The 26,954-nt window shown below is 39.9% G+C and overlaps 1 protein-coding gene and 1 long non-coding RNA gene across 12 annotated transcripts in view; one reads left to right on the top strand and one right to left on the bottom strand.

The window, feature by feature from the left end:
* Positions 1 to 1,244: 1,244 nt before the first annotated feature.
* On the bottom strand, positions 1,245 to 24,110 carry LOC123584969. Of its 2 annotated transcripts, XR_006705812.1 has the most exons (4): positions 23,720 to 24,110; positions 12,441 to 12,488; positions 8,369 to 8,443; positions 1,245 to 1,442 (listed from the first exon to the last, which is right to left on the bottom strand). It is a non-coding gene; the product is annotated as an uncharacterized LOC123584969 (long non-coding RNA). The 2 variants fall into 2 exon arrangements; XR_006705811.1 differs by lacking the exon at positions 8,369 to 8,443.
* An 88-nt stretch (positions 24,111 to 24,198) lies between these two features.
* Positions 24,199 to 26,954, top strand: part of EDEM3 (ER degradation enhancing alpha-mannosidase like protein 3) — a 69,408-nt gene continuing 66,652 nt past the window's right edge. For 5 of the 10 annotated variants that reach the window (XM_045452671.1, XM_045452666.1, XM_045452672.1 and 2 more), the window contains exon 1: positions 24,354 to 24,744. In XM_045452671.1, coding sequence (XP_045308627.1) covers positions 24,584 to 24,744 — 161 coding nt within the window. In that variant the 5' untranslated portion in view covers positions 24,354 to 24,583. Of the gene's footprint in view, positions 24,745 to 26,954 lie in introns of all 10 variants that reach the window. The other 5 variants (XM_045452669.1, XM_045452668.1, XM_045452673.1 and 2 more) reach the window with 5 other exon arrangements.

Here is a 26,954-nt window from a genome sequence, read left to right as displayed (position 1 = left end):
TCCAGTTGGGAAGACTGAGAAGCAAGTGGTGGTTCTGCAGGCAGAGGAGGAAGCGTTCTGGCAGCACAGATAAAGGGCAACTTGAGATTTGGTTGTTGAACCTATTGAGCCTGCCCTTTATTTCCTGCTTTTATTTCTTCCCTGTCATGGACTAAAGTCCAGACTCTAGCAGCCTACAGATGAAGAAAATTTTTATCAAGACCCCTTTCCATCAACCCCTATCCGCTCTTTTCAGGAATCTTGAGTCCTCTCTGGATGCTGATCCACATCTTCTGCAGATCCATTGTGGTTTACTTCATGGAAACCAAATTAATGGATTATTAATTTCCCCCTCTGGTCTCTACACAAAGGGATACACACATGTAGTAGTGAGGCCTCTCTTTAGCAATTCTAAGTAGAACTGTTGGGATAGGAAAGTGGGCGTATGTGTTGGGGAATTCTTACAAGGTACTGAAGTGATTTTCAAGCTAAGGGGTGGCTTTTGGTAGATAACACTTAAAACCCCCTTCCCTCCTTGCTCCCACATTCTATGCTGCTTCCTGAATCATGTGGGGGACAGTTTTTTTGTACATTGGTTTGAGAGAGATCATGCGGGGGAAAAAGGATGGTATTTTCATTTCTATCTGTTGGAGGCTTCAAGTTAAACCCATGAATTTTTGATTCAGGCCCTAGAATAAATGATGTTTTCCATGTACCATCAGGATTCATTCATGGAGTAATTTTTTCAAAAAAAATATTTTTTTGATATCTACTAATGTGCTGTGGACTCTGCTAGGCCCTGGGAACAGAATGGCAGACAAAACAATCAGCACCCACCCCTACTGCATTCAGACGGTGGGTTGTCTTTTTTGCCCTGACGAGTTGTATTACTCAACTTAAGCGAAATACTCTTAAATATAAATGAGCCTCTCCACCTTTCAGATCACATTTTTAGAATTCGTCACTAAGGTTGCTTATAAATTTGACTTTCTTTATGAGAAAATTGTATGGCTGTCAACTTACTGTGTGAACTTGAGCTAATTACTTACACTTTATAAAATCAGTTTGTAAAATGGGAATGATAACACACACATCACAAGGTTATGATGATGATTAAAAGAGATAATTCGTAATAGATATTTAAGCACATATGAACAAAATGAGACTCAGAGAAGTAACTTCCTGAAGATTACACAGCTAGTAACTAATTGAACCAGGTGCATCATTTAGCAATTGCTGCAAAACAAAACCACTGCAAAACTCAGTGGCTTAAAATAGGGATCATTTATTATTGCTCAGAAGACTACAAGCCAGGAATCAGTAGATAGTTCTTCCGATATTGGATGGCCCTCTCAACATGTTTGGAGGGTGGCTGTATGTCAGTCTTGCCCAGTGGGGTTTGGGACATCTGGGCTCTACTCCATGTGGTCTCTCATCCTTCAGCAGACTGGTTCAGGCTCATTCTTGTGGTACAAGCAAGGTTGAGAGAGAGAGGGAAGGAGAGAGAGAAGGAGAAGGAGGAGAAATAAAAGGAGGAGAAGAAGAAGTAGAAGAAGGAGGAAGAGGAGAAAAAGAAGAAGGAGGAGGAGGGGAAACAAAAACTTCTTGAGACCTGGGCTCAGAACTGGTGCAACATCCCTTCTGCCTTACCCTATTGGTCAAAGCAAGTCATAAGACTGGCCAAGATTCAAGGTATGGGAAGAGCTACAAAGTCACATTGTATTGGGCATGAGTCCAGGGAAGCCATTAACTGGGGCCATCAATGCAATCGGCCTACTTCACCAGGATTCAAATGACTCCTGTACTATGTACAAAACCCATACCCTTGCTTCTGTATTATGTTAACCATAAACGCTCACACAGACAACACTGGTGTCTGTCACATACTTCCCCAACACCTATGTGCTGTTCCAACCCCACTCACCATTAGGTGAACAAAATATGAGGTCTCCCAACTCCAATCCTTTGATCTATCAAAGAATCTTGATTTTTGCATTGGTTTTGAAAATTCATCTTCTATTAAAAATATGTTTTTAAAACTTATAAACCATGTAAGGAGAAAGGTCTAAAAGGCATTTTTCTCCCTATCTTAGCAACAGAATTCACACTGTTTATATGCTGCTTTGATCAAATATAAAAGATCAGTGGTCATGATCAACATGTTAATTAACTCAAGGAAAGGGAGAAATTTGACCTGTGGCAAATGTAGTATATAACCTCAGAAAAAGAAGCACAATTCTCTACAACAAACATGGCAATAACAGACACAGTTTTCCATAGCAAACAATCATAGCCTTCAGAAAAGGTTGCAATCCTTGGGAAATGATTATAAACACACTCCCACTTTTGAGGGGAAACTCTTGTCTTCTCAAAAGTAAAACAAACGAAACAAAAAATTTAAAACTAGCTAGAAATTCTATTCCCTGCCACCAAAGAAATAAGGATAAATCTTACATAAAACCTTTGTCCTACCTTTATTCTTTGTAACTCTAAGGTAACTGATTTATAAATATTCCTAACCCCTCTCCTTTTCCTATTAAAATATGATCCTCAGGATATAACATTTTTACAAGCAGTTCTAAAAAAAATAAAAATAAGAAAAATAAAAGCAGTTCTATCAGAGTTTTCCTCTCTAGTTTTCTTGCTAGAATATTGTTGTTGTGATGTATGACTGTTTTCCCCCTCCAAATTTTAATGAAGGCTGAGTAAAAGATCTGGGGCTTTTACTCTCCATCTTGTAGTATACCATCTGACCAAGAATGTTCTTTCTTTTCTGTCTGTCTAACACATGGGACCACATCAGGACTTACATTCCATTTCTAGCATCAACTCCAAGCCTTACTCGGGATTCTTTGGGCTGTTATGTTAACAACATTGATTTTGGCACTTAATTATGCATCACCAAGAAATTTTTAATGATTTCCCAAGTGTTTTGACTCGCAACTTTTGGAGGGGAGGGAGTTTGCCCTATATGTCCAGATATTCAATATATTCATAGAATCACGAATGGTTAGGGTTGAAGATACCCTGATGTTCACCCAGTGCAAATGCACCCATAGCACTGGCATTTCCCCTTTCAAACCTTCCTGCTAAGTGGCCATCCACCAGGGATGGGGAACTCACTATCTCCCAAAGATTATTCCATTTTCAGACAGCTCTGATGCTTGGAGAGCAAAGATTTTACTCTTTCATTCTCCACTTTTTCTCCACTAACATCCTCAACTATAATTTCTATCCCATGGGGCCCATTCAGTCCATCAGGGCTGTATGCAGTATTCTAAGCTCTTTTCCTCATGACAGATTTCAAATCTCCAAACAACTGATATCACTTCCCAGAATAAATATCCCCAAATTCTTCTCTCTTTTTTTTAATGTGACATGACTCTTAAATTGTACTTATTTTTTGTTGAGGTATAATTAACATAAGTTATATTAGTTGCAGGTGTACAACATTGATTCAACAATTCTATACATTACTCAGTGCTCACTGTGATAAGTATAGTTACCATCTGTCACCAAACAACATTACTATATTATTAATCATATTTAAATTTTTAATTAATTAGGTAGAGTGGTAGCCAAGAAGCTGGACTGATAGAACAGTCATGAAAATTATGTTTCTGGGGGTGCCTGAGTGGCTCAGTCAGTTAAGCATCTGACTTAGGCTCAGGCCATGATCTCACAGTTCATGGGTTCAAGCCCCACGTAGGGCTCTGTGCTGACAGCTCAGAGTCTGGAGCCTGCCTCGGATTCTGTGTCTCCCTCTCTCTCTGCCCCTTCCCTGCTCACACTCTGTCTCTCTGTCTCTCTCTCAAAAGCAAATAAAAATTTAAAAATAAATAAATAAAATACAATAAAATTATGTTTCTGGCCGGATAATTACCAACATGAGCTAATACCCCATCATGAATATGGGAGCTTAGACCATTATTGAGAAATGTGACTTGTGCCTGGCAATTACTTCCATACCACAAGCACATGGAAAAGATGAACACCATCATCTCTGGCAAGAAGCTCCACAACAAGGTACAGCCTACATCATTCAGCTAATAAAGCAGATTTAGTCTCCATTTAAACTGCAGGAAGAAGAGAGAGGAGAAAGGATTGTTCTCTCCATCTGCAGGTCTCCAAACTCATAGCTGCACTGAACTTCAAAACACCAAGAAGAACCATTTAAATATTCTCTCAGCTGAGCTATTTTATTCTTAACGTATATGGGTGTACCAACCTTGGAAAGAATTGTTTACAAATAGTTTGCAATAATGTGGAAAAGGCTTAGCCATGGCTTTGAACTTTTTTTAAAACCTCAAGAAGATTAAATACATATGCATAGGCAAAAAAAAAAAAAAAAAGCTTGAAAGAAATTTGGGTGAAATGAAAACAGTGGCTTGGGCTGATGGGATTTTAAACGTTTATTATTATTCTTTGTATCTTCCACCCTGACCCTCATGTTCCACAGTGAAGATATATTACTGTCAAATCAGGAAAACATGAATGTTTAAAAATATTTTAAATTTTAATTTAAATTGGGCAAAAGGATCCTCTTTTTCTAGAGTCCTGTAAGTTAAGGGATTCTTTGGGTGTATCCTTTGTTAACAACAGTGTATAATAGGGAGTGATATATAAACAAAAGGGAAAGATTCACAAGAAACCTTTGCCAAGTTAAAACTATCCCCTAAAATAACCATTTGATGAGTACTGTTCTGAAGGGCTCTGCTGCTTCTTTGAGGTTCTGATCTCGATTCAAATCTTCTTCACCATAACTCCTGTGGTGATGCCCTGGCATCTGTCAGATCACCTTGCTGGCACTTTCTTCCCATCATGGAGGGCCAAACACCTGAGCACAGCAAGATCTAATGGACTTCCTGGTGGGGAGTTAGGAACATCTAGGTTCTATTTTCAGCCATATAGTACTGAGGAATCCCCCAAGAGGTCTAACATGAAAGACAACTTAATTTATTTAAGCCCATTACTGCTTGCTTGATATGCCTTAAGAAATTCCAAATACAAAAAAAGATCACACTCATTAAAGCACAACATGACACGCTGTGAAAAACACAGCATATGGCTATTATCTGAAGTCTGAAAAGCCTGAATAACCCTTGATGTGTAAACGGGTCCTTTTTGATTCTCTGAAAAATAGTGGTTTCAAGATCAAAACCACAGATGGAAACTCTCTCAGTGGGTAAAAAGCACCTGAAGATAAAGTTGATAGAGTCCATGAAGGGGATGAGGTTAAATACATGAACACAGAGAATTTTAAACACATCTACATGAACAAGACAATCTCATAATTACTCTTTAAAATTTAGTAAACCCATAAAAATGGGAGAGACACTCCTTTAAATATTTTTTTCACTCCTAGTTATGTAATAGTTATCCTGGAAGTAGTTAACTTTGTTCCACTTATTTAAAACAGGTGACCCTTTATAAATTATACATAGCTGCCATCAAGAATCTATTCGGGGGGCACCTGTGTGGCTCATTCGGTTAAGTGTCTGACTTTGGCTCAAGTCATGATCTTGTGGTTCGTGAGTTCAAGCCCCACATCGGGCTAGCTGCTGTCAGCCGAGAGCCTGCTTCAGATCCTCTGTGCCTCTTTCTCTCTGCCCCTCCCCCACTTGTGCTCTCTCAAAAATAAATAAAACATTAAAAAAGGAATCTATTTGGGAAAAATATTAGTTCCAGATCAGCAGTGTTATAGTAAAATCCTTGAGAACAAGGATTATGCACTAAATTTCATGCCTACCTCTTACTAAACTACTGCTAAGGTGGAAGTTGATTGTGAGATTGTAAAGTTCATTTTCTTCTCCTCTGTTATTTACCTGGACTTTTGACTCCCATCCCTAGGCCTTAGCTTAGATTTGTTTCACAGTACTTTTCCCTCTGTAAGAAAAGTATACATACATATATAAATGTATGCACACACACACACACACACACACACACATACACATACATACATACATACATATATATACATTTCTTTTTTTAAAATTTTTTTTAGTGTTTATTTTTGAGAGAGAGAGGGAGAGAGTGAGAGAGGGGCAGAGAGAAGGAGACACAGAATCCGAAGCAGGCTCCAGGCTCTGAGCTGTCAGCACAGAGCCCGACACAGGGCTCAAACTCACGAACCATGGGACTATGACCTGAGCCGAAGTCAGATGCCTAACTGACTGAGCCGCCCAGGTGCCCCTATATATATTTCTTTGTTGTTTATCTTTTAAATTTATTTATACCCATGACCCACAGATCAAGAGTTGCATGCTCCTCCAACTGAGCCAGCCAGGTGCCCCTCTCTCTGTACTTCAGATGCACCAATAAGATGTTAGTTACCAAGTGCTAATCTTCTTGTCTCAGTCAAAGCTATTTGGAGACAAGTAACAAAACCCTACCCACACTAGCTTCGGCAAAAAAAAGAGGAGAACTGACAAGTCTATTGAACTGTCTCTTCAAAACTACAGAAACCAAAAGTCATCACTCTATCTTTCTCCACCTGTAATGCCACCTGGGGACAAATCCTTCCCTGCCTCCTCCAGCTTCTGGTGGTGCTTTTGGCTTGTGCCTGCCTAACTGTAATCTCTGCTTCAGTCTTCCCTTCTGTTTCTTATAAAGACATTTGTCATTGGCTTTAGGGCCACCCAGATAATTGCACCTTGAGATCCATAATTACATCTGAAAAGACCTTATCTCCAAACAAGATCACATTCAAAGGTTACAGGGGTGAAACATAGACGTATCTTTTGGGGGCCATCATTCAAATCACTACAAAGGCCTTTTAAGGTACCATAAGGTACTTAAAAACATCAAGAGGATACAAGAGGGAAGGGAGAAAAGGGTAATGATTTGGGATTTTTCTTCTCGAAATTGTAGGATACAGAATTGAAAAGGTGTAATAGAATTTCAAGAATATACAGGATCCTATTTTCCAGGTTATAAATTTTACAGTCCTAGATATTCCCTGATGTGTTCATTCATCTAACCTTTGGGCCATGTGATAGGCCATACCTATCATACAAGTGTGGTGGTGTTTTTTGCTTGTAAAAACTTTCCTGACAAAAAATTGTTTGGCAGTATGAGACAATCCACATCATATGAGTTTTGCTCCACTATCATAAAAAATCATCCTTTGAAGGGCTTCATCAAATTTCCCCTGGTACTTTTCAATCCTATGGTATTTAAATCACTCTTTCTCAAAGAACTTACTCTATTCTAGAGACACCGGTATTAAACTAAAAATGATATTTGAGTGCAGATTAACTTTTTCAGAGGTCAGTTCTTAGTGCATATTTTCATCTTAAAATAACTCTTGCTTTTATCCATAAATTGTATTTTCAGAGTTTTGGAGAACGAATATTTGATAAAAGAGCTACTATTGACAAATGAGAAATGTGTCAAACAAGGAAGAGGAACAGGAATTATTCTGTTTGCCCTGGGGAGGAGCAGACTTGAACTGAGGTTAGATGAGAGAGCATGATAGCTGTGAAGTTCCTTACACAGTACCTGGAAGTTTTTAAGTTGCATTAAATGGTAAGACTCATATGGCAAGAAGCATTTGATATATTTTAATTATGCTAAAGGAAAAAGTCTTAGAAATTGAAAGTACAGAGAGCCAAATTTCTTCCCACTATAAAGGGTTTCTGATAGTTGAGAATGTCCATAAATGGAAAAGATCATCACACAGAGTATTAAAGGCATCCATCATTAGAAATTTTTCAACCCAATATCAGTGACTCTGGGATACACTATCAGTGTCCTTGCATTGATTTGGGGTATGAGAGAGTACAGAGTGGAGAGGTTAAAAAACTCTTAGGTTTAAAACTCTGTAAATTTTTGATTAGGATTATGTGCCATAAAATAGGTCAATTCAAGCCTGGAAAAAGAGGGCCTTTTTTGCTTTGTTTTGTTTTGTTTTTGCAACTACATTAAAAAAAATTTTTTTAATGTTTATTTTTGAGAGAGAGAGACAGAGAGACAGAGTGGAAGCAGGGGAGGGGCAGAGAGAGACTGAGACACAGAATCTGAAGCAGGCTCCAGGCTCTGAGCTGTCAGCACAGAGCCTGACGTGGGGCTGAAACTCATGAGCCCTGAAATCATGACCTGAGCCAAAGTCAGATGCTTAACCAACTGAGCCATCCAGGCACCCCTCTCCTGTGCAGCTTCTAAATCAGCACCATCCAACAGAAATATGATATGAGTCAGAATGTAATTAAAAATTTCTAGTTATAACATTAAAGAAAGTGAAAACAGGCAAAATTAGTGTTCATAATATATTTTAACACAATACATCTAAAATATTATCACATAAACATGTAATCAATGTTAAAAATCATCAGATATTCTACATTATATTTTCATAATAACTGTTTTAAATCCAGTATATACTTACATTTATGAAGTAACCATATTTCAGGTGCTCAATGGCCACATGTGGCTAGTGGCTACCATATTGAACAGCACAGTTCTAGAATATGCCATTAATGAAAACACAAATCAGATTTCTGGGAGTTAAAAAAAAAAAGAACCAACTTCATAAATGCACACAAATGGTTTCCAAAATCCAGCTTCCCTGACATACTAGAGGAATGGAAGTGATCGGAAAACACTTCTGTTTAACTGGTGAACATTCACACTTCCTTGGGTGATTGCTCTCATAATTTCCCTGCTTTCTCACCAAAATCTAGTATTAAGTAAATTAAATAACTTTGCAAAGCACTAAGTTTCCTTACAAACTTCTAACACTCCACCGTTCCAAAAGTAAAATAGTAAATAACAACCCTCTAGTATGTTAATGTTAGTCCTATTATATTTTGCTATTTTATCCATTCTTTTATTCCAGAAGCAACCGCAATTACCGATACAGTAGTAGCTCCTGTCTGTGGTTTCATTTCTTGTGGTTTCAGTCACCTGTGGTCAACCACTGTCCAGAGCAGATGATCCTCCTTCTGTTGTATGGTCAGAAGGTTGACAGTAGCTCAATGCTGTACCACAATGCCTGGCTCATTCCCCTCACTTCATCTCATCACATAGACATTTTATCATCTCACATCACAAAAAGAAAGGTGAGTACAGTACAATAAGACATTTTGAAGAAGACAGAGAGAGAGAGAGAGGGAGAGGGAGACCACGTTCACATAACTTTTATTACAGTATGATTATTATAATTGTTCTATTTTATTATTGCTGTTGTTAATCTTTTACTGTGACCAACCTATAAATTAAATTTCATCACAGGTATGTGTGTATCAAATAAACAGTACATATAGGGTTTGGTCCTATCCAGGTTTTCAGGCATCCACCGGGTGTCTTGGAACATATCCCCCATGGATAAGAAGGGACAACTGTAGTACAGCTTTTACCGTTTACTAGTTGTGGCTTATCACCATGGGATTGAAGTAGTCTCAAGGGAAGCTGCTTTGTAGTATGTCCAGTGACACATTATCTCTATGCATCTTACCCAGAGGAGAAAGGATAAAGTCATAAACTGGGCTACCTCTATAACTGTAAAATTCCCCCAAAGCTTGGTCAAAATAATGATGTGTTTTAACACTTCTCCAAAGAGATCCTATTACTTATTTATAGCTTTTGGGAATTTTATAGGTGGGGAACACTTTCGCTCTGTTGGTAGGAATGCAAACTGAGCAGTCACATTGGAAAACAGTATGGAAGTTCCTCAAAAATTAAAAATAGAGCTCTCCTATGACCCAGCAATTACGCTACTAGGTATTTATCCAAAGGATACAAAAATACTGATTCGAAGGGGCACATGCACCCCAATGTTTATAGCAGTGCTATCAACAATAGCCAAATTACAGAAAGAGCCCAAATGTCTATCAACTGACAAATGGATAAAGAAGATGTGGTGTGTATATATATATATGTGATGGAATATTACTTAGCGATCACAAAGAATGAAATCTTGCCATTTGCAACAATGTACATGGAACTAGAGTGCATTATGCTAAGAAAAAGACAAATATCATATGATTTCTTTCATATATGGAATTTAAGAAACAAAGCAGATGACCATAGGAGAAGGGAAAGAAAGATAAGATAAAAACAGACAAAAAATAAGATAAAAATTTAAGACTCTTAAATATGGAGAACAAACAGGGTTGTTGAGGGGAGGTGGGTAGGGGGGTGGGCTACATGGGTGATGGGCATTAAGGAGGCCACTTGTTGGGATGAGCGCTGGGTGTTATATGTAAATGATGAATCACTAAATTCTACTCCTGAAACCAATATTACACTATATGTTAACTAACTTGAATTTAAATTAAAAAAATTAAAGAGCACCTGGATGGCTCAGTCGGTTAAGCCTGTGACTCTTGATTCACATTGGGTCATGATCCCAGGGTGGAGTCGATCCCCATGTCAGGCTCCGTGCTGAGCATGGAGCTTGCTTGGGATACTCTCTCTCTCTCCCTCAAAAGAAATAGATAAAACTTTTTAAAATAAACAAATATGTAAATAAATAAATAAAATTTTTAAAAAAGGAGTTTGATAAGTTATATGTAATAAGAAAAATTAAAAGTAAAATGGAACAGATTTTCCAGTTAACCCATTTTAGGAGTCCATAAATATTTCAAAACTCATAGTTGCATCTTCAGTAGAAGTGTGATCATGACTGTAAAAACACCAAAGCTAGACTTCCCAATATTTGTTAGCCTCTTCTCCTTTCTAGTTGTACAATCTCTTGAATTTAATCTGGACACATGGCTGCCCAGTTACAAGCAAAAAAATCTCAGCGGTCCTTGCAGCTAGGTGTGACCAATTGATTAATTCCTTTCCGATGAGATGTGAGCATCAGTGAGGTGTGCACCTTCCTGGTCACATCCTTTATAAAGGAAACTGCTTCCCCTCTTCCCTCTCCTTCCCTTTCAGGCCAATGGGAAGGTTTAAGTGATGCTGGTGAACCATTTTCTACCATAGAGAAGCCTGCTAGGGAGACTTTATAAGATGACCTAACTAGTGCTACTGTCTAACTGCCTGTGTGTTTCACTTGTTAATGTAAAGGCAAACCTAATTAAATCTGCCACTGGCATATCACTTTATTAATTTTTCCTCACTCCTCTTAAGTTATTTAATGGATATAATTTTTCTGTAAACATGTGCTGAATATCCACTGCAACAGAACCCACCTTAGGGAATTTGCTAGTGAGATAAGGACCTTTCAGTGCTTTCTGCAGCATGGGGCACTATTGACTACTCCTTCCTTCCAACTTTCTCATCCTTTGACTTCAGTGACTCACCTGTGGTTTGCTTTCTGGCTTTCTTTTCTTTGCTACTCTTCTTCCACTTCTTATTTTGGAGATCCCCAACGTTCCTTCCTGAAACTTCTCTTGTCACCTATCATTCTTAGCCTTTCTGGAGTCATGAACCTCTCGGATATTGTGCTGCAATACATTCTAGGGGGAGGACTTGTCACATATAATTTTAGGATTACATGGACGTACTGAGACAACTGGTGGATTCTCAAAGGGTTCTTACCCCTGAGATTAAGAACAATTTTTCCATGGCTTTAACTTCCTCCCATGGTGCTTAATAATTCCCTTTTATACTTAACCTGGATCTCTCTCTTTCTCTCTGTCTCTGTCTCTCTCTCTCCCTCCAGACCTACACATCTGGCTGCTTATTGTATTCCTCACTTGGATGTCAAACAGGCACCTGCCATTCAAACTTATCATGTCCCAAATGAACTTATCATCTATCCCCCTTCTCTTCAGCTGTCCTTCATCCTATGGTTTCCATCTTGGTGAGTGGCACCCATTCCAATAAATTGTTCAAGTTGTAAAGAAATAAAAGCATCAATCCAGATTACTACTTCTGAAAAAAAACGTTTGTTGAATGACTAATGAATAAATGGAAAGATAGATCAAGTATGCTGAAGAAAAAAGAGAATAACTATTGAGAATGATGTGTACTAAAGCTTATGCTCAAATGTGCATACAGGGCTAGAGGCAGGTTTAAATAAGTAGTTATCAAACAAGTGAATGTGTATTTATTAAGTACCTTTTAGTACAAGGCACTGCGTTAGGCACTGATTTCATTCAGGATTCTATTTTAACAATATTTTCAGGGAAATGAGGAACATGATTTGTCAGAAAAGAGTAGTCAGAGTATATTAAGTGGGATAAATTTTTACTGAAGTTCAATTAATCTTACCTCATGACTAAGAAATGCTAAATTACTAATAACTTCTCTAATTCTCATTAATAACAGCTCTCTAATTCTTATCTAATTAACAATACTGCTCCTTATTATGCCTTCAAAGATGTCATCATAGTTCATACACAGTAGCTGTGATAATGGAAACTCAAGAAGATGGGATGCTCTTTGGAGTTTAAGGTCATTAAATCTGGCATCTTTCCCTTCCTGAATTCCCATAGCTCTTTATTTGCTTTTCTCTGATGGCATTTATTTTCCCCTTTATTTTATGATGATTTGTGTGCATATCTTACCTCTTATCAGAAAGATTTTCTCCCCCCCACAGGCTCTGTGCTTTATATCTGGAAGGAGAACATTAAATACTGAGTCAATGAATCTTTCCAGTTAAAAAAAAAAAAACTCATTTAAAGGTAACATCAAATAAATCCTATAAAGTTGAGTAAATATTGTTACAAGTGATGTTAAGAAGTTTGTGATACTTTCCAATATGACAGCAGCATAATATTTAAGTTACAGATGTTTGTTTTAGTACTATAAGATAGTTGGGAACATGTTAACCCATCTTAGATAGTAATTTATGAGGGAAGGTATTGGCTGGTTGAATGCAGCCTCCAGAGCCAGACTGTGTGGGTTCAAATCCTGGCTTTGCCATTCAATGGCTGGGAGGCTGAGGACCCCTTGGTGCCTCACTTCCTTCATCTGGAAAATGAGAATCTTAATAGGACTTACTTCCCGGAATTTTTTAAAAGGATGAAAAATAATGTACACACATAAGGCACCTAGAATGGTGTTAGAATTCATTAGACACTAGCCTTCATTTTCTTACAATTTTAACAAGAATAAGGGGAGCTGTGATTAGATTAGGAAAGAATGGAATGTTCTTCTTAGACAACATGATATAGATAACATCTCTCCTATCTTCCCAGCTCAAAACATTCCTATGATCCCCACATTGTCCATGACACCACAAATGCTTATCAGGTATTTTCAAGATGTAGGTAAGAGTTGGAACACATTTTATTGTAAATGAAAAGGTTTAAGTTTCACACAAATAGTGTTTTATCCTTTTTAGCATTCCCTACTCAAAAGACTTATTTGCCTTCCCAAGAACAAGGCAACAGATTTTACCATCCTCTCACTCTGTCCCCAGTAAAAAATACTTTCTGGAATTTAAAGAAAGAGACTGGATCTAACCAAATCTAAGGCACAATGCAAAGAGTTAATCAGAAAATTCCAGATTGTCTAGGCACAATGCAAAGAGTTAATCAGAAAATTCCAGATTGTCCAGATTGACTTGTGGGCCTCCTCAAATGTTCTCACTGTGCCATTGGTGCCCGTTACTGCTGAAAGCCCCCTATTGGGGAAGCCTCAGCAATGTCAGAGGTGGGAAGAGAGGGTGGCTGCAACTTAACTTGGTGCAGAAGCTCCAAAGAATAGAACATTTCAGAGAGGGGGCCACACAAAACATCAGAATAAGAGGCTCTGATAGTCCACCCAGTCATGGGATGATGAGTGACAGAGAGCTGCCTTTGCCTCACACAAGAGCACTTCTTAGTCCTGGGGGCCTGCTCCTTCTTGGGTCACATGACATGTCTCTGCCACGGTGAACCCTCACACGAGAAAAGGCCAGCATTTCTCAACCCATACACGTCCACAGGCAGCTGTCTTTATCATTTCAGGAAAAGGTCATGGCAGTGACAGAGATTTTGTTTTGCCTAAAAAAGGAATGCTCTTTGAAAAAATTTTCAGTGCATCCTAGAGAAGTGCTTTTTAGTTCCCATAACTGACTGGCAAATGTAACTTTACACCAAGGGTGTGATTTTTATATTGTATTTTACCAAAGTGGTAAAATGTGGGTGCAAAAATTGTTTTTCCCTTAGTGTTTCAAAGTAAGTATGAATGGAAACAAGACAAAACAGACACCAAACTTAGTCAATATGAATGTTCGTGGGCAAACATGGTTGAAAATATAGCTTAATTTCAATATCGATCTTATTCTTCCTATAATTTTCATCGTATTCTATAACTGATTAGTCTGTCCAATTTCTTGGTGACTCATTATTACATTTTTCTTAGCAAAGGAGGAGACTTGTATTTCCTGTTAGCAGGACTTTCTTTTCTTGAATTGTACCACCTAATTATACTGTTTTTTTCTTCCTTTTATTCAAAATAGCGTGGTGGTACAAGAAGCCAGGCTAGAACTTGCTGTGGTGTGTTCATTTATCTGTTAGAATCTGACATAGGTTGGGGATGAGGTCCTTGGATTTTTGAGGTGATGTAATGTAGTTTGGGTTTTATTTATTTATTTTTTTAAATGTTTATTTATTTTTGAGAGAGGGAGAGCACATGTGAGCAGGCGAGAGGCAGAGAGACGGGGGGACGGAGGATCAGAAGCAGGTTCTGTGCTGAGAGCAGAGAGCCCGATGCGGGGCTCGAACTCACAGACTGTGAGACTGTGACCTGAGCCAAAGTCAGATGGTTAAGGCCAACTGAGCCACCCAGGTGCCCCATATAATTTATCATTTATATTGAGACATTTTTGAAAATGAAAGGGGGCACTACTCAGGATAATAGGACAGTGTAAATCAAGACTGTCACAAGCAAAACCAGAATTTATGGTAGAAATGATCTGGCCTTCTATCCAAATCTTGACTGTGCCAATTTCCTACTTTGACATGTGCAAAGTGATAAACCTCTTTGAACTTCATTTTCTGCATCTGCAAAAGAAAGATAACAATTCTCAAATGTTGAGGGAGAGGGGGAAGTGCCTGACATATTATGTATCCTTTGTAAGTATTATCAAGATAATGTTTGCCATGTATACCTTAAAATTCTTCACCATAGACAGTATGATATTATAAATGGATCAGGTTAAGTTACACTAGGGGTGCAATCAGTTGTCCCAATCAGAAATTCCCACTCCAGGGGCACCCGACTTAGTCGGTTGAGTGTCTGACTCTTGATTTTGGCTCAGGTCATGATCTCATGGTTCAGGAAACAGAGCCCCATGTCAGGCTTTGCACTCTGTGTGTGGAGCCGGCTTGGAATTCTCTCTCTCTGCCCCCTCCCCCCACCAAAGAAATAAATAAACTAAAAAAAGAAAAAGAAAAAGAAATTCCCACTCCAGGATGGCAGCTAAGGGGTCTCAACAGGATGTAGGTACTACAAGCACATCATTCCAACTTATCCGAATGCAGACTAAAGATCATTTTATTTACTATAACAAGTGTCAAAAATGAATTTTTCATTGTTGGAATTAGTGGTTTGTTAGCCATAATAAAGGACATTAGAAATAGACTCCCATAGTGGCTCAGTCGGTTAAGCAACTTCAGCTCAGGTCATAATGCAGTTTGGGGGTTCGAGCCCTGAGTCAGGCTCTGTGCTGACAGCTCAGAGCCTGGAGCCTGCTTCAGATTCTGTGTCTCCCTCTCTCTCTCTGCCCCTCCCCTGCTCATGCTCTCTCTCTCTCTCTCTCTCTCTCTCTCAATAATAGACAAACATTAAAAAAAATAAAGAAAGAAGAAAAAGAAATAGGCTCTCACTGATAGAATTTATGATTTTCAAGATGTGTGGACTGGCTAACATATTTCAGAGGTACTCCCATGCTTTTATGAACACGTTGGTAAGAAGCTGGACCAGTAGGGACAGTGTGTGGGACGGAGGACTTCCAGTTGTCTGGTGCTTCCTGGAAGGGTGACAGAACCCTGGTTCTGGAATATTGTTCATCCTCCTGCAGTGAACCTTTCATGCAAGGTTATGATTACAGTTCCTAAACAGAAAGAGACCGGCATGTCATCAAACTCACAGAACAGGTGGTATGTGTTACCTGTTGATGCTTGCTAACTAATGTTTGTTTAATAAATGTCTGTACGTATGACAGAAATTGGACTGAGATTGGTTTAATAATAAAAACTGGTTATGAGGTTGTTGGAGAATAGTTCCTTTTTATCCCAATTCCTATAATTTGGCTGCAATCACTATCTACCAATAAATAAATAAATAAATAAATAAATAAATAAATAAACAAACTGGTAATTATGCATGATTAAAATATTTAATCATGTTTTTAACCACTAATGTGACTCTACATTTGGATCTTCTGTCCACTTCTGTTGGCCAATTGGAATGAAAACAAAAACAAAAACAAAAACAAAAACAAAAAACAAGTGTTAGAGGAACTGACTTGCATAGAATGGTAAATGGCAGATCCAGGTCTAGGACTCAAATCATGTGATTTGAAGTTCAATGCTCAGGAGTGGGTACAAAGCAAATGTGTGTATGTGTGTGTGTGCACATAGATGCCCGTGCCAGATGAAGAGGAAGAGGAGGAAGGAAACCGAAGTGATGTGAGGTGACATGGAGGAAAACCAGAAAAAAAACATTAGGCAATACTGTAGGGTACTAAAATTAAGCACAAGCCTGCAAAGAAGGGCTGGGAAGGTTCTGAAGTTAGTATTTACTTAAGAGCTAGTTCCATAAATAATAATAATAATGATGTCTATTAATCATTAGCAGTTGACTAACAATAGTACATTTCCTTGCACAATGCAGATGTGTTTGACTCATTGCCTGGTGCCATGAAAATGTGGTCAAGAGGGTAGGGATACCTAAAACCACATCTCTCCAAGTTTTAAGTACAATCATGTGTATTGGAGATTGTAGACTGATTTTCAAATACCACAAGGAAATTGATCTGCAAAGAAACTAAGAACTGTTTTTTCTACTTTTCTCCCATGGCAAAATTTCCCTCCCCTTGGCTTATCACCTAAACTACTAAAAGCTCCGCTTGTGAAAAGAAGAAAAACTAAAAACCAAGAAACAAAAGCACGACAAAAAAAAGTACAAAATCTCTCAATACATTTGGAGAAGAACCAAATAAAGCATTATTTTCATACAACTTTATGCTGGAGAAGAAAGCCAGGAAATAGTTAATTTTAAATATTTAAGAACTGTTGGGGCCTGGGTGGCTCAGTGGGTTAAGCATCCAACTCTTGATTTCTGCTCAGATCACAATCTCACAGTTTGTGAGTTCGAGCCCCTCATCAGGCTCTATGCTATTAGTCCTTGGGATTCTCTCTCTCACCCACTCCATTGCCTCTCTCCCTCTCAGGCGCATGCACATGTACTCTCTCTTTCAAAAATAAATAAACTTTAAATATTTAAGAACTGTCAACATTTATCTCAATGGAAAGGCACACTTCTGAAGTTAACAAATGATGAGGTTTGACAAATTTGGATCACTCTGTCTGAGGATTATGGGATGGGAGGAAGAAAGCCTGAAAAGGCAGTATTAAGTATGTGTGAGAAATAAGCCCACTGACCCCATCAAAGGAGGGACACAGAGACTCAGAGCACAGGGAACCCCGAGGCTTTAATCAACATTCTCGCAAGAGTGGGTGTCTGATGGACAGGCACACTGGGGGCAGTTACAGCAGGCAATTTATCTCCTAGCATGTGAGTCCCTCCCCTGATTCCTCATTGACTGAGTGCTACAGAGTTTACAGCCTGTCCTGGAGGTCGCCTATGCCCACGTAAGGCAAAAGTAATCTGACTGGAACAAATATACATTCCTCCGTGACACAGAGACTTCAGTTCTTTGGCGCATGCTCATTGCAAAGCCCCCCCCCCCCCCAAAATAAGCCTGCGAAATGAAGAGGGGGGATGAAGAACCAGGAAGTGAAATGTCTTAGGGTTTAGGACTCCACTGTGTGTGTGTGTTGGGGCTTGCACATATTCCCAATAGGTTATAAACCTATTGTTAAATAGCACAGCTTTCATTTGGTATTTCTGAAAATGATTCATCTCACTTCTCACAGTGTGTATAAATTTTCTACATGTATATCTATATATGCAAATGGAGTTTCTAGAAGGTGACAATGTCAGATTTGGATAATGTGTAATATCAGCATCGCTACAGAAATAGCTAACTTTTAATTCTTGAGTGTCAGAATACTAAGATTGCTCTACCTAATGTTTTTGACCCATTCGAATGGGCATCTTTCACTTTGATCCTCAATTTCATATATAGTTAAATTAGCATAAATCCAACTGAGTATCTTTTAAATCCTATGGAGGTTGGAGGGAAAATGCATTTTTGTAAAAACAAAGTAAAAAACAGAACTAAGTCACCCAAAAAACTGAAAAGATTTCCAAAGTCTATTCCACCTCTGTAACTTCAAATGGCTTACAGATGAGGCCACTTTTAATTTTAAGAGGGGAAGAAAAGTACATTGTGTTCGTATGTATGTGTTCGTATCCTCTAAAACATGGATGAGGCTCTATAGCTTGTACAAGGTCTCCATGGCAGAAACCACACATGAATTCAAAGGTCTCTCGAGGTGCATGTCGAGGAGGGCTCACATTTTTGGACAGGGAGGCTGCAGTAACAGTATGTGGTCAGCAAGCAAAGGAAGTGGACAGGATTCAGGGCTGAATCATGATCCTACGGGCTAGGGAGCCACTGCACCTACCCCCTGACTCCTGCTCTCACCAATGGCAACTTTTCCTTTCCACTCCATAATGACCAGCTATTGTTTACTGAGCTCTTTCAAACTGTGCTAAGTATTTTACACACAGCATCTCACCTCTTGCACAACACCCCTAGGAGGAAGGTGTTACAACAAGTAAACCATTCACTCCTTTTAAGAATGCCGGAAGGCAGGTACTATTCTTATTCTCATTTTATAAAGGAGGAAACCAAGGCGCAAAGACATTCAGTAACTTGCTTAAGATAACGCGGCCAATAAGTAGCAGAGCTGGCTCAGAGCCATTTTTCTCGGCCACCATGTCAAGTCAGCACCATTCAAATGTTGTGGAACGGTGCAGACTTAAACCTCTGTGGCCAGACTAAAATATAAAGTGGGAACCGTGTTGGTGATACAAGGGGATTTAAGAGAGAGGCCACCGACAAGATGCACTTGCTTGTGAAGAGCCACGTAACTTGCCTTTGTTGCTGATTGATATGTGGAAGTAAATGGAAAATGGCTACAAAATGAAACACCCAACCACAAGCCTGAGCTTAACATTAAACATGATATAGGAATGGGGCACCTGGGTGGCTCAGTTGGTTAAGTGTCTGACTCTTGATTTTGGCTCGGGCCATGATCTCAGGGTTCGTGGGATCGAGCCCACCTGGGGTCTGCACTGACAGTGCAGATTCTCTCCCTCTCTCTCTACTCCCCCCTCAAAATAAATAGACATTAAAAAAAAAAAAAAACATTATGTAGGAGCAAAATCTCTTGCCTAAGAGACCTGGTGCAGGTGTCACTGAGAGAAATAAGATAATTATCTGAAGCTGAAGTGATTTTTAAGATCTTGAATCATGATTGAGAGGTGATAAAAGCCCTGGGGACATCTTTAGCAGCAATGAATCATTCGTATTTCCCATTCTCTTTCTTGGAATCTGGGTAAGTCAGACAGCCAAGCCTGAAGTCAGCCCACAACATTCACTATCTTTTTCATTAAGTAGTCTTTCTAGGGCCTTAAAGTCCCTAGTTGTGAATGTAGAATAAGTCCCATCTTTATTTAAAGTTTGTAATATTGGGTCCTCCAGAAGTGTTCTGTAAATTCCACACGCTATCAAATAAGAGGAAAAGCAATTTGAAGAATGACAAAATCACTACTCCCAAATTCCACACTAGAGTTTTCAGAGTAACTAGATCTGTAGTACTGAAGAATTCAAGTCATTTAGGGGCAACTGCCACTGTATGGTCAGTCTCACACAGCTGCTTACAGCCTCCTGGGACTATTTCCGAGCAGTGATATTGAAGTGGAGCCCCTCCCTTGTGTTTGTGAATCCATAGGATTCTAACCAGGATTCTCCTGCCCCTCCCTAAGTCCTGATCCATCCGGGAAGAAAGTAAAGAGAACACAGGTGAGCATACATATTTACATAAGCTACAAGGTTGTGCAAACAAACTCTTAACTGATAAAAGGGCATTTTATAAATGGCTCTTATTTCTAACCATTTGCTTTGACAGCTTTATTTTTTTAATTCAAGCACAATTAACACAGTGTTATATTAGTTTCAGGTATACATTATAATGATTCAACAATTCCACACACTACTCGGTGCTCATCAAGATAAGTGTACTGTAATCCCTTTCACCTATTTTATCCATCTCCCCAAACTGCCTGTGGCAGCCACCAGGTTGTTCTCTATATTTAAGAGTCTAGTTTTTTGTTTGTCTCTTTTTTTCTCTGTTAGTTTGTTCTGTTTCTTAAAATCCACATGAATGAAATCATGTATTTGTCTCTGAGACAAATTTACTTCTTTCACTTAGCATTGATCCATGCTCTAGATCGATCCATGTTGTTGCAACATCTTCTTTATCCATTCCTCTATGGATGGACACTTGGGCTTCCGTATTTTGGCTATTGTAAATAATGCTGCAATAAACATAGGTGTGCATATATCTTGTTGAATTAGTGTTTTCATTTCCTTTGGGTAACTACCCAGTAATTGAATTACTGGATCATATGATGGTTCTATTTTTATTTTTTTGAGGAACCTCCATACTGTTTTCCACCATGACTGCACCGGCTGGTATTCCCACTAATAGCTCTTTCTTTCCCCATTCTTGCCAATACTTGTTATTTATCCTTTAGAGTCTAGTTATTCTAACAGGTGTAAGGTGGTATCTAATTATGGTTTTGATTTGCATTTTCCTGATCATTAGTGATGTTGAACACCTCTTCATGTACTTGTTGGCCATCTGTACAACTTTTTCAGAAAAATGTCTATTAATGTCCTCTGCCCACTTTTAATTGGATTATGTGGTGTTGAACTGTATAATCTTTTTATATATTTTCGTTATTAACCCCTTATTGGATACATCAGTTAAAAATATCTTCTCCCATTCTGTAGGTTGTCTTTTGTTGACGGTTTCCTTTGCTGTGCAAAAGCTTTTTATTTTGGTGTGTGATTTCTTACAATTTTTAATGGGCTTTACACATCTAAAGTCTCTTCCATATTGTTTTAAAGTCCTTATCCTTAGTCTCCTTAATATCTTACACCAGTGTTTTTCCCTCTGTATAACACACCAAGGTTTCTCTTGTTTAAATCCTATATCCTTTTTATCATAAGTGTTTATCATAAAATAATGTGTATACGTTTTAAAATAATGAATGTAAATTTTTCCTAGTGTCCATAACTGCCAATTAGCTACGAATCTTGATTATTTCCATCATGAGGTTAAAATGGATTCTCTTTTGAAATGCACTTTTTGAACATATTTTTCTTTCACTTCCATGGGCTCCACCTTACATATGATAAATTGCAATACTGTGTAGGCCATATAAGCTTTTCTACTCACAGTTTTGCAGAGATTAGTGAAAAATGGACTCAGCAACTGGCTAGAAATTGAATTTCAGTAAGGGAGGAAAAATGATTATTAGTTAGCAAGTCAACAAAAAATATGTTCTGGGTTCTCATTAGACATTTTTAAAATGTAGTGTTAGCTTGAAAACAAATAAATGAGTCAAGAGGGGAACACAGAAAATTCTAAACATTAAAAGCCAGAACTCCTTCCTGAGAACATTTTTGTTAATGATAGTTACTAGTCAATTTTTGACTTCTTATAAAGGCTTGGAACATTAGGAAGATAAAGAAAACTGAATTACTGCCAATAATCTACTACAAATAATTGACTTGACTACATTTCATACAACTGAAGGTCATTGACTATTTTTCTATTTTCTTCGTTCCTAGTTTTCAAACACTGGATGGTTGGTATTGACCTTTAGCTTGTCATGTTCTCTACGCCAGAGCCAAGAACAATTCACAGGTATTATTTATTTAGCTAACTTCATCCTCAAAGCTGCCAAAGAGGATCCAGGATGGAACCCATATAGGGTTGCAAGTCCATAAAAGGAAGAAAATTAATATTGTACAGAAATGACCTCATGTGTTCTCACAACCTTCATAAAAGTAGATAAAAAGACTATATTAGTCCCATTTTATAAAGAAACTGAAGGAAGATGGAAACGAGTATATTCAACACTTATTAAGTATCTATAACAGCAGAAGCACAGTGCTGAATTTTGGAACATAATTAAGGTGAAGTCCATATCCTTCAAGAAGTCATAATCTAGTGGGCATGGCTGACTGTGAAAAACACAATCATAAAGACATAAAATACAATGAAAGAATAGGGGAGAGAATGACCTCTCTCTCTCTCTCTCTCTTTTTTTTTTTAAGTTTATTTATTTATTTTGAGAGAGAGAGAAAGAGCATGAATGGGAGAAGGGCAGAGAGAGAGGGGGACAGAGGATCTGAAGCAGGCTCCGCACTGCTGCTCCTCAGCAGCGAGTCTGATATGGGGCTCAATGTCACCAACCTGTGAGATCATGACCTGAGCTTAAGTCAGACACTCAAGCACCTGAGCCACCCAGGCGCCCAGAGAGAATGATTTCCACTGGCTGTAAGGCTATGAAAGGGTTTTGTAGATATGAAATCTGAGCCAACTCAATGGGAAGAGTGTTCTACAAAAATGGTGGGATAGCAGAGGATAACATGAGAATTCATTAGTTATCACATAGAATCTGAGGGCAGGGCAGGGGTATAAGGGAGATGACATGTACAGAGGGTCTGTAGATGTCCTTAAATGCCAACTCCGGTAGCAGTGTTGTGAAAAGTAGGGTGGCAGGGAAGTAATTAGGAGACCATTGCAATGGTTCAGGAAGGAGGTAATGAGGCTTGAACTAAGAAGAAGTAGGAGTGCCAGCCAGTAGTGATAGCAGTAGACTCTATGTAATTTGGCAAGTGGGTGGGTGTGGACCATGAAGGAGGAGGAGGAGTTGAAGATGATTCTAAGGCATTAATTTGAAACAGTGAACATATTACATTTGAGCTACCTTGAGCCACAGAGAAGGGAATTTCCATCAGGAAGGTGGAAGTGTGGGTCTAGAGATCAGGACAGATATGGAAATCACAGGCATGTGATGGCTGAATACATATGAGTGGAAGAAATCACCAAAGGATAGTGTACAAAGAGAAAAAAAGACAAAAAGAAAACCTTAAAATGCAGGGAACACCAGCGTTTTAAGAAAGAGAGGAGTGAAGAGTCATTGGTGTCACATGAATGGCCGGTCTGAGAGCCAAGCATATGATGCAAAGTGATCAAAATCAACAAAAGTTTCCAGAGATACAGCTGAACGCTGCTGAGGGGATCAGCAGGCGATTTCCTGTGGTCACAGAGATCATATCCGCACCTAAACTCTGCACCTACCTACTCAATTATCACACAAGAAATACAGTGTGGTTTTTCAAGAGGAACCCACTCATTTTACCAATAGTTAATGTGGGACTCAGTGATCAAAATAAATTGCAAGTTCCAATTTCCTTCATTAAATTTTCTTTCAAGCTCACTACTCTCCTTACATTGAGGTTTTTAGAGAACTATTATTAATCAAGTACGTGCTCTCTTTAATCCTTGTGGATGTGGTTACATGCAAGGACTCCTGAGTCACAGAGGTTTGCTGGGTGTCTAATCCAGCAGCGTAACGAGGACTTGTTACCTAACCTCTTCAGACTCGGTTTCCTCATTTGCAAAATGGGAATGGTGATACTTACTTGTGAGAGTTGAGAAGAGTGCATGAGAGAACGTGCAAGCAAAACTCAGCACGTGGCATCAAAGGTCAACTCACTTTTGCTGTTACTGTTTTGTACTTTCTCTCGGGGCAGAGGCTACCCCAACACTACTTCCGAAAGCGGGTAGCACCGAGCTGGGGACGTGTGAGCCTCATTCGGCCAGCCCTCCGGGAAGCGTCAAGCGCCAGGAAGAGGGATAAACAGCTGACAGGCTCCCCAGGACTCGTAAGCCTACAGCCCCGGAGGTAGGACTGGCTGCAAGACGCCGCTGGAAGCGGGATCCTAGTCACCGCCTGTGACCCTCGGACGACCACACATCCCAGGGTGCAGCGCGCCCACCCAGGGTGGAAATTTAGCCAGGCGGAGTCTGATTGCTAGCCCGCCGGGGAAAGCAGCGCACGCTGGGACTTGTAGTCTTCGAGTGGCAAGTTCGCGGGTCGGAGGAGGGCGGAAGCCAGAGGTCCCGCCTTTTGTCCACGTCTCACTTCTCCCGGCCAATGCCCTCTCCTGTCCCCGGAGCCAGCCTCTCTCCGATCTGGTCCCCATTGGTCCTGAGCCTCAATGCCCCGGGCCCTACCCGGAAGTAACGTTGGGGGAGGCGGTTTCCTAGACTACGACACCGGAAAGCTGGGGGAGGCGCTCCGGGCTGCTAAGGGCGGAGGGCGGTGGCAGCGCTGGCGCTGGGGACCGGCTCGGCGGTTTCGGGAAGCAGTTCGGCTACGGCTACCGCTTGCGTTGCTCCGCATCCCGCCCTCGGCACGGCTCGCAGCCCCCTTGCCACCCGCGTCCAGCAATGTGTCCCACCGGCCGGGCGTAGCCGCTGCGCGTGCGCGGAACCGCAGGGCCATGAGCGAAGCCGGCGGCTGCCGGGGCTGTGGGTCCTCGGTCCCCCAGCGAGCGCCATGGAGCCTGGTAGCGGCGACGGCCGCCTTCTGCCTGGTGTCGGCCACGTCTGTGTGGACGGCGGGGGCCGCGCCCATGAGTAGGGAAGAGAGACAGAAGCTTGGGTAAGGGTGCCTGGAAGCCTGGGGTGGGTTTCCTCAGGAGGTGGACCACAGGCGAGGTGCCTGTCATTGCGACTCGGGCGTGCAGTGGCCTCTCCTGTCGCGATTGGGACGGTTGCCCCGCGAGGACCCTGGCGGGGAGGACAGGGTCCGGGAAGGTGGGGATCGTCGCCCGCAGTGCGACCTCGAGGGACCATCGGGGTGTCGCCTGGGCCGTCGGTGACATGTGCAGCCTCCTTGAGGCCATCCGTGGTGTGTCAACGCAGCTGCCATGTCAATGTCCCGTGAAGGGGGCTACAGCTCGTGCCACTACGCGCCAGAGTCCTGTGGTTGTCTTTCGTCGGAGACGTGGTTAGATTCTCGCACAAGTGAGCTCCCAGCTGGGAAAATGTTGCTGATCTCACAGTAGTTAAGGAAATAGTCTTTACACCTGTTACGGAAAAGGGGGCGTACGTTGAAATTTGAACTTTACACATTTACCATTTCCTTGCAGTGTTTTGTTGCACTGCACTTTCTAATAGAACAATATTTGATGGTATTACTTAGAAGCCTCAGTTAATTACACCTGTTCCCTTTGTTCAAAGTAGTCTTATCAGTCTTGAGAGTGTGATAAAATTATCAGTTATATTTACAGCATTTAATTGGGCGTCACTATTCCTAATATATGCTAGGTCACACAAATTAATAAGAAAAAGCCAAGAACCAGTAAGAAGATGGGCAAAGGGTATGAAGAGTTAATTCACACAAGAGGAAATGCAAATGATCAATAAACATGAAAAGTTACTCAACCTCTTAAATGTGAGAGATGGCAGATTAAAGCAATGAGACAGCTCTTTTTTGCCATCAGATTAGTACAAAACACAGGTACTGACTAATTGAGGTGTGAGAAAAGACTTGGTGGGAGTGTAAATTTGCTGTAACTTATTGACAGTATCTCCTAAAATTTAAATTGTATCTACTCTTTGATTCATTAATCTGGTCTCAGGGAATCTATCCTACAGAAATAAAAGCACTCTTGATGTAGAGATAGGTATACACGGATGTGCATTTTTAAAGACTGGAACTGTTTCTTGGAGCATATGTATTATGGAGTAATATTCAGATATTATGGAGGAGGTAGAAGGCCATCCAGGATATATTCCCAAGACAAAAATGCAAGTTGTAGAATAATATGTATAGTACCATCCTATGTTCTTTTAAATGCAGAATAGAAATTGTCAAAGCTCAGAAAAACATGGAAAGATGATTACCCCTGGGATTAGGATGGAGGTGAGATGGAACCATCAGTTTTATTTTATATACGTACTTCCTTATTGTTTAAATCATTGCAAGAGTATTAGTTTCTTAGTAAGACAACGATTAAGAAATAAGAAAACAAAAGATGCTTGATGGAAAAAAAAAGTATCAGCTACCAAAACAAAAATATCAGGAAATTCTCTTTTAAAAAAAATTTTTTTTTCAAAGTTTATTTTTGAGAGAGAGAGAGAGAGACACAGAGTGCGAGTGGGGGAGGGGCAGAGAGAGAGGGAGACACAGAATCTGAAGCAGGCTCCAGCCTCCATGCTGTCAGTACAGAGCCCGATATGGGCCCGGAACCCACAAACTGTGAAATCATGACCTGAGCCGAAGTTGGACGCCCAACCGCCTGAGCCACCCAGGCGCCCCAGTAAACCCTTAATAAGTATCTGACATTTTCTCTCTTTATGAATTTAATGTATCCTCGATAACTGTTTTAATGAATGCCCTGCTCTGTGCCAGGTTCTTTACATCTCTGTAATCCTCCCTGTTTCTTAATGAGGTGAATGTGATTCCCATGGTGCAGATGAGGAAATTGAGACTCAAGGTCAACTTGTTCAAAATCAGAGTTAATAAATGGTGGAACCAGTATTCAGACCCAGATCTGTGTGACTTCAGAGACGTTCTCTCCACTGTGTTGCACTTCATAAGATTTGGAAAGAGAAGCTTAAGTCTGTTAAGGATAGAACGTATCTTATTTGATCACCACTCCCTTTTCTCTTTTTTTGTTAAAAATTTTTATTTGAAGAAGAGTCATTAGTTAAGTCATTTGTTGACCAAAATTAATTTTTAACTGGAAGAATCCAACCAAAGTGGCTTGGAATTTCAGCTCCAATTTTGAGAGTAAGAATCTGGAGCTATAAACCGCAAATACATAATTGCTTGATTGCTTTCCCCTCTGGGAATTTTCGGGAACC

This window comes from Leopardus geoffroyi, chromosome C3, assembly GCF_018350155.1.
Source record: "Leopardus geoffroyi isolate Oge1 chromosome C3, O.geoffroyi_Oge1_pat1.0, whole genome shotgun sequence".
NCBI classification, from domain to species: Eukaryota; Metazoa; Chordata; class Mammalia; order Carnivora; family Felidae; genus Leopardus; species Leopardus geoffroyi.
The sequence above is the reverse complement of the archived record's forward strand: the minus strand, read 5'-3'. Positions and strand labels throughout refer to the sequence as shown.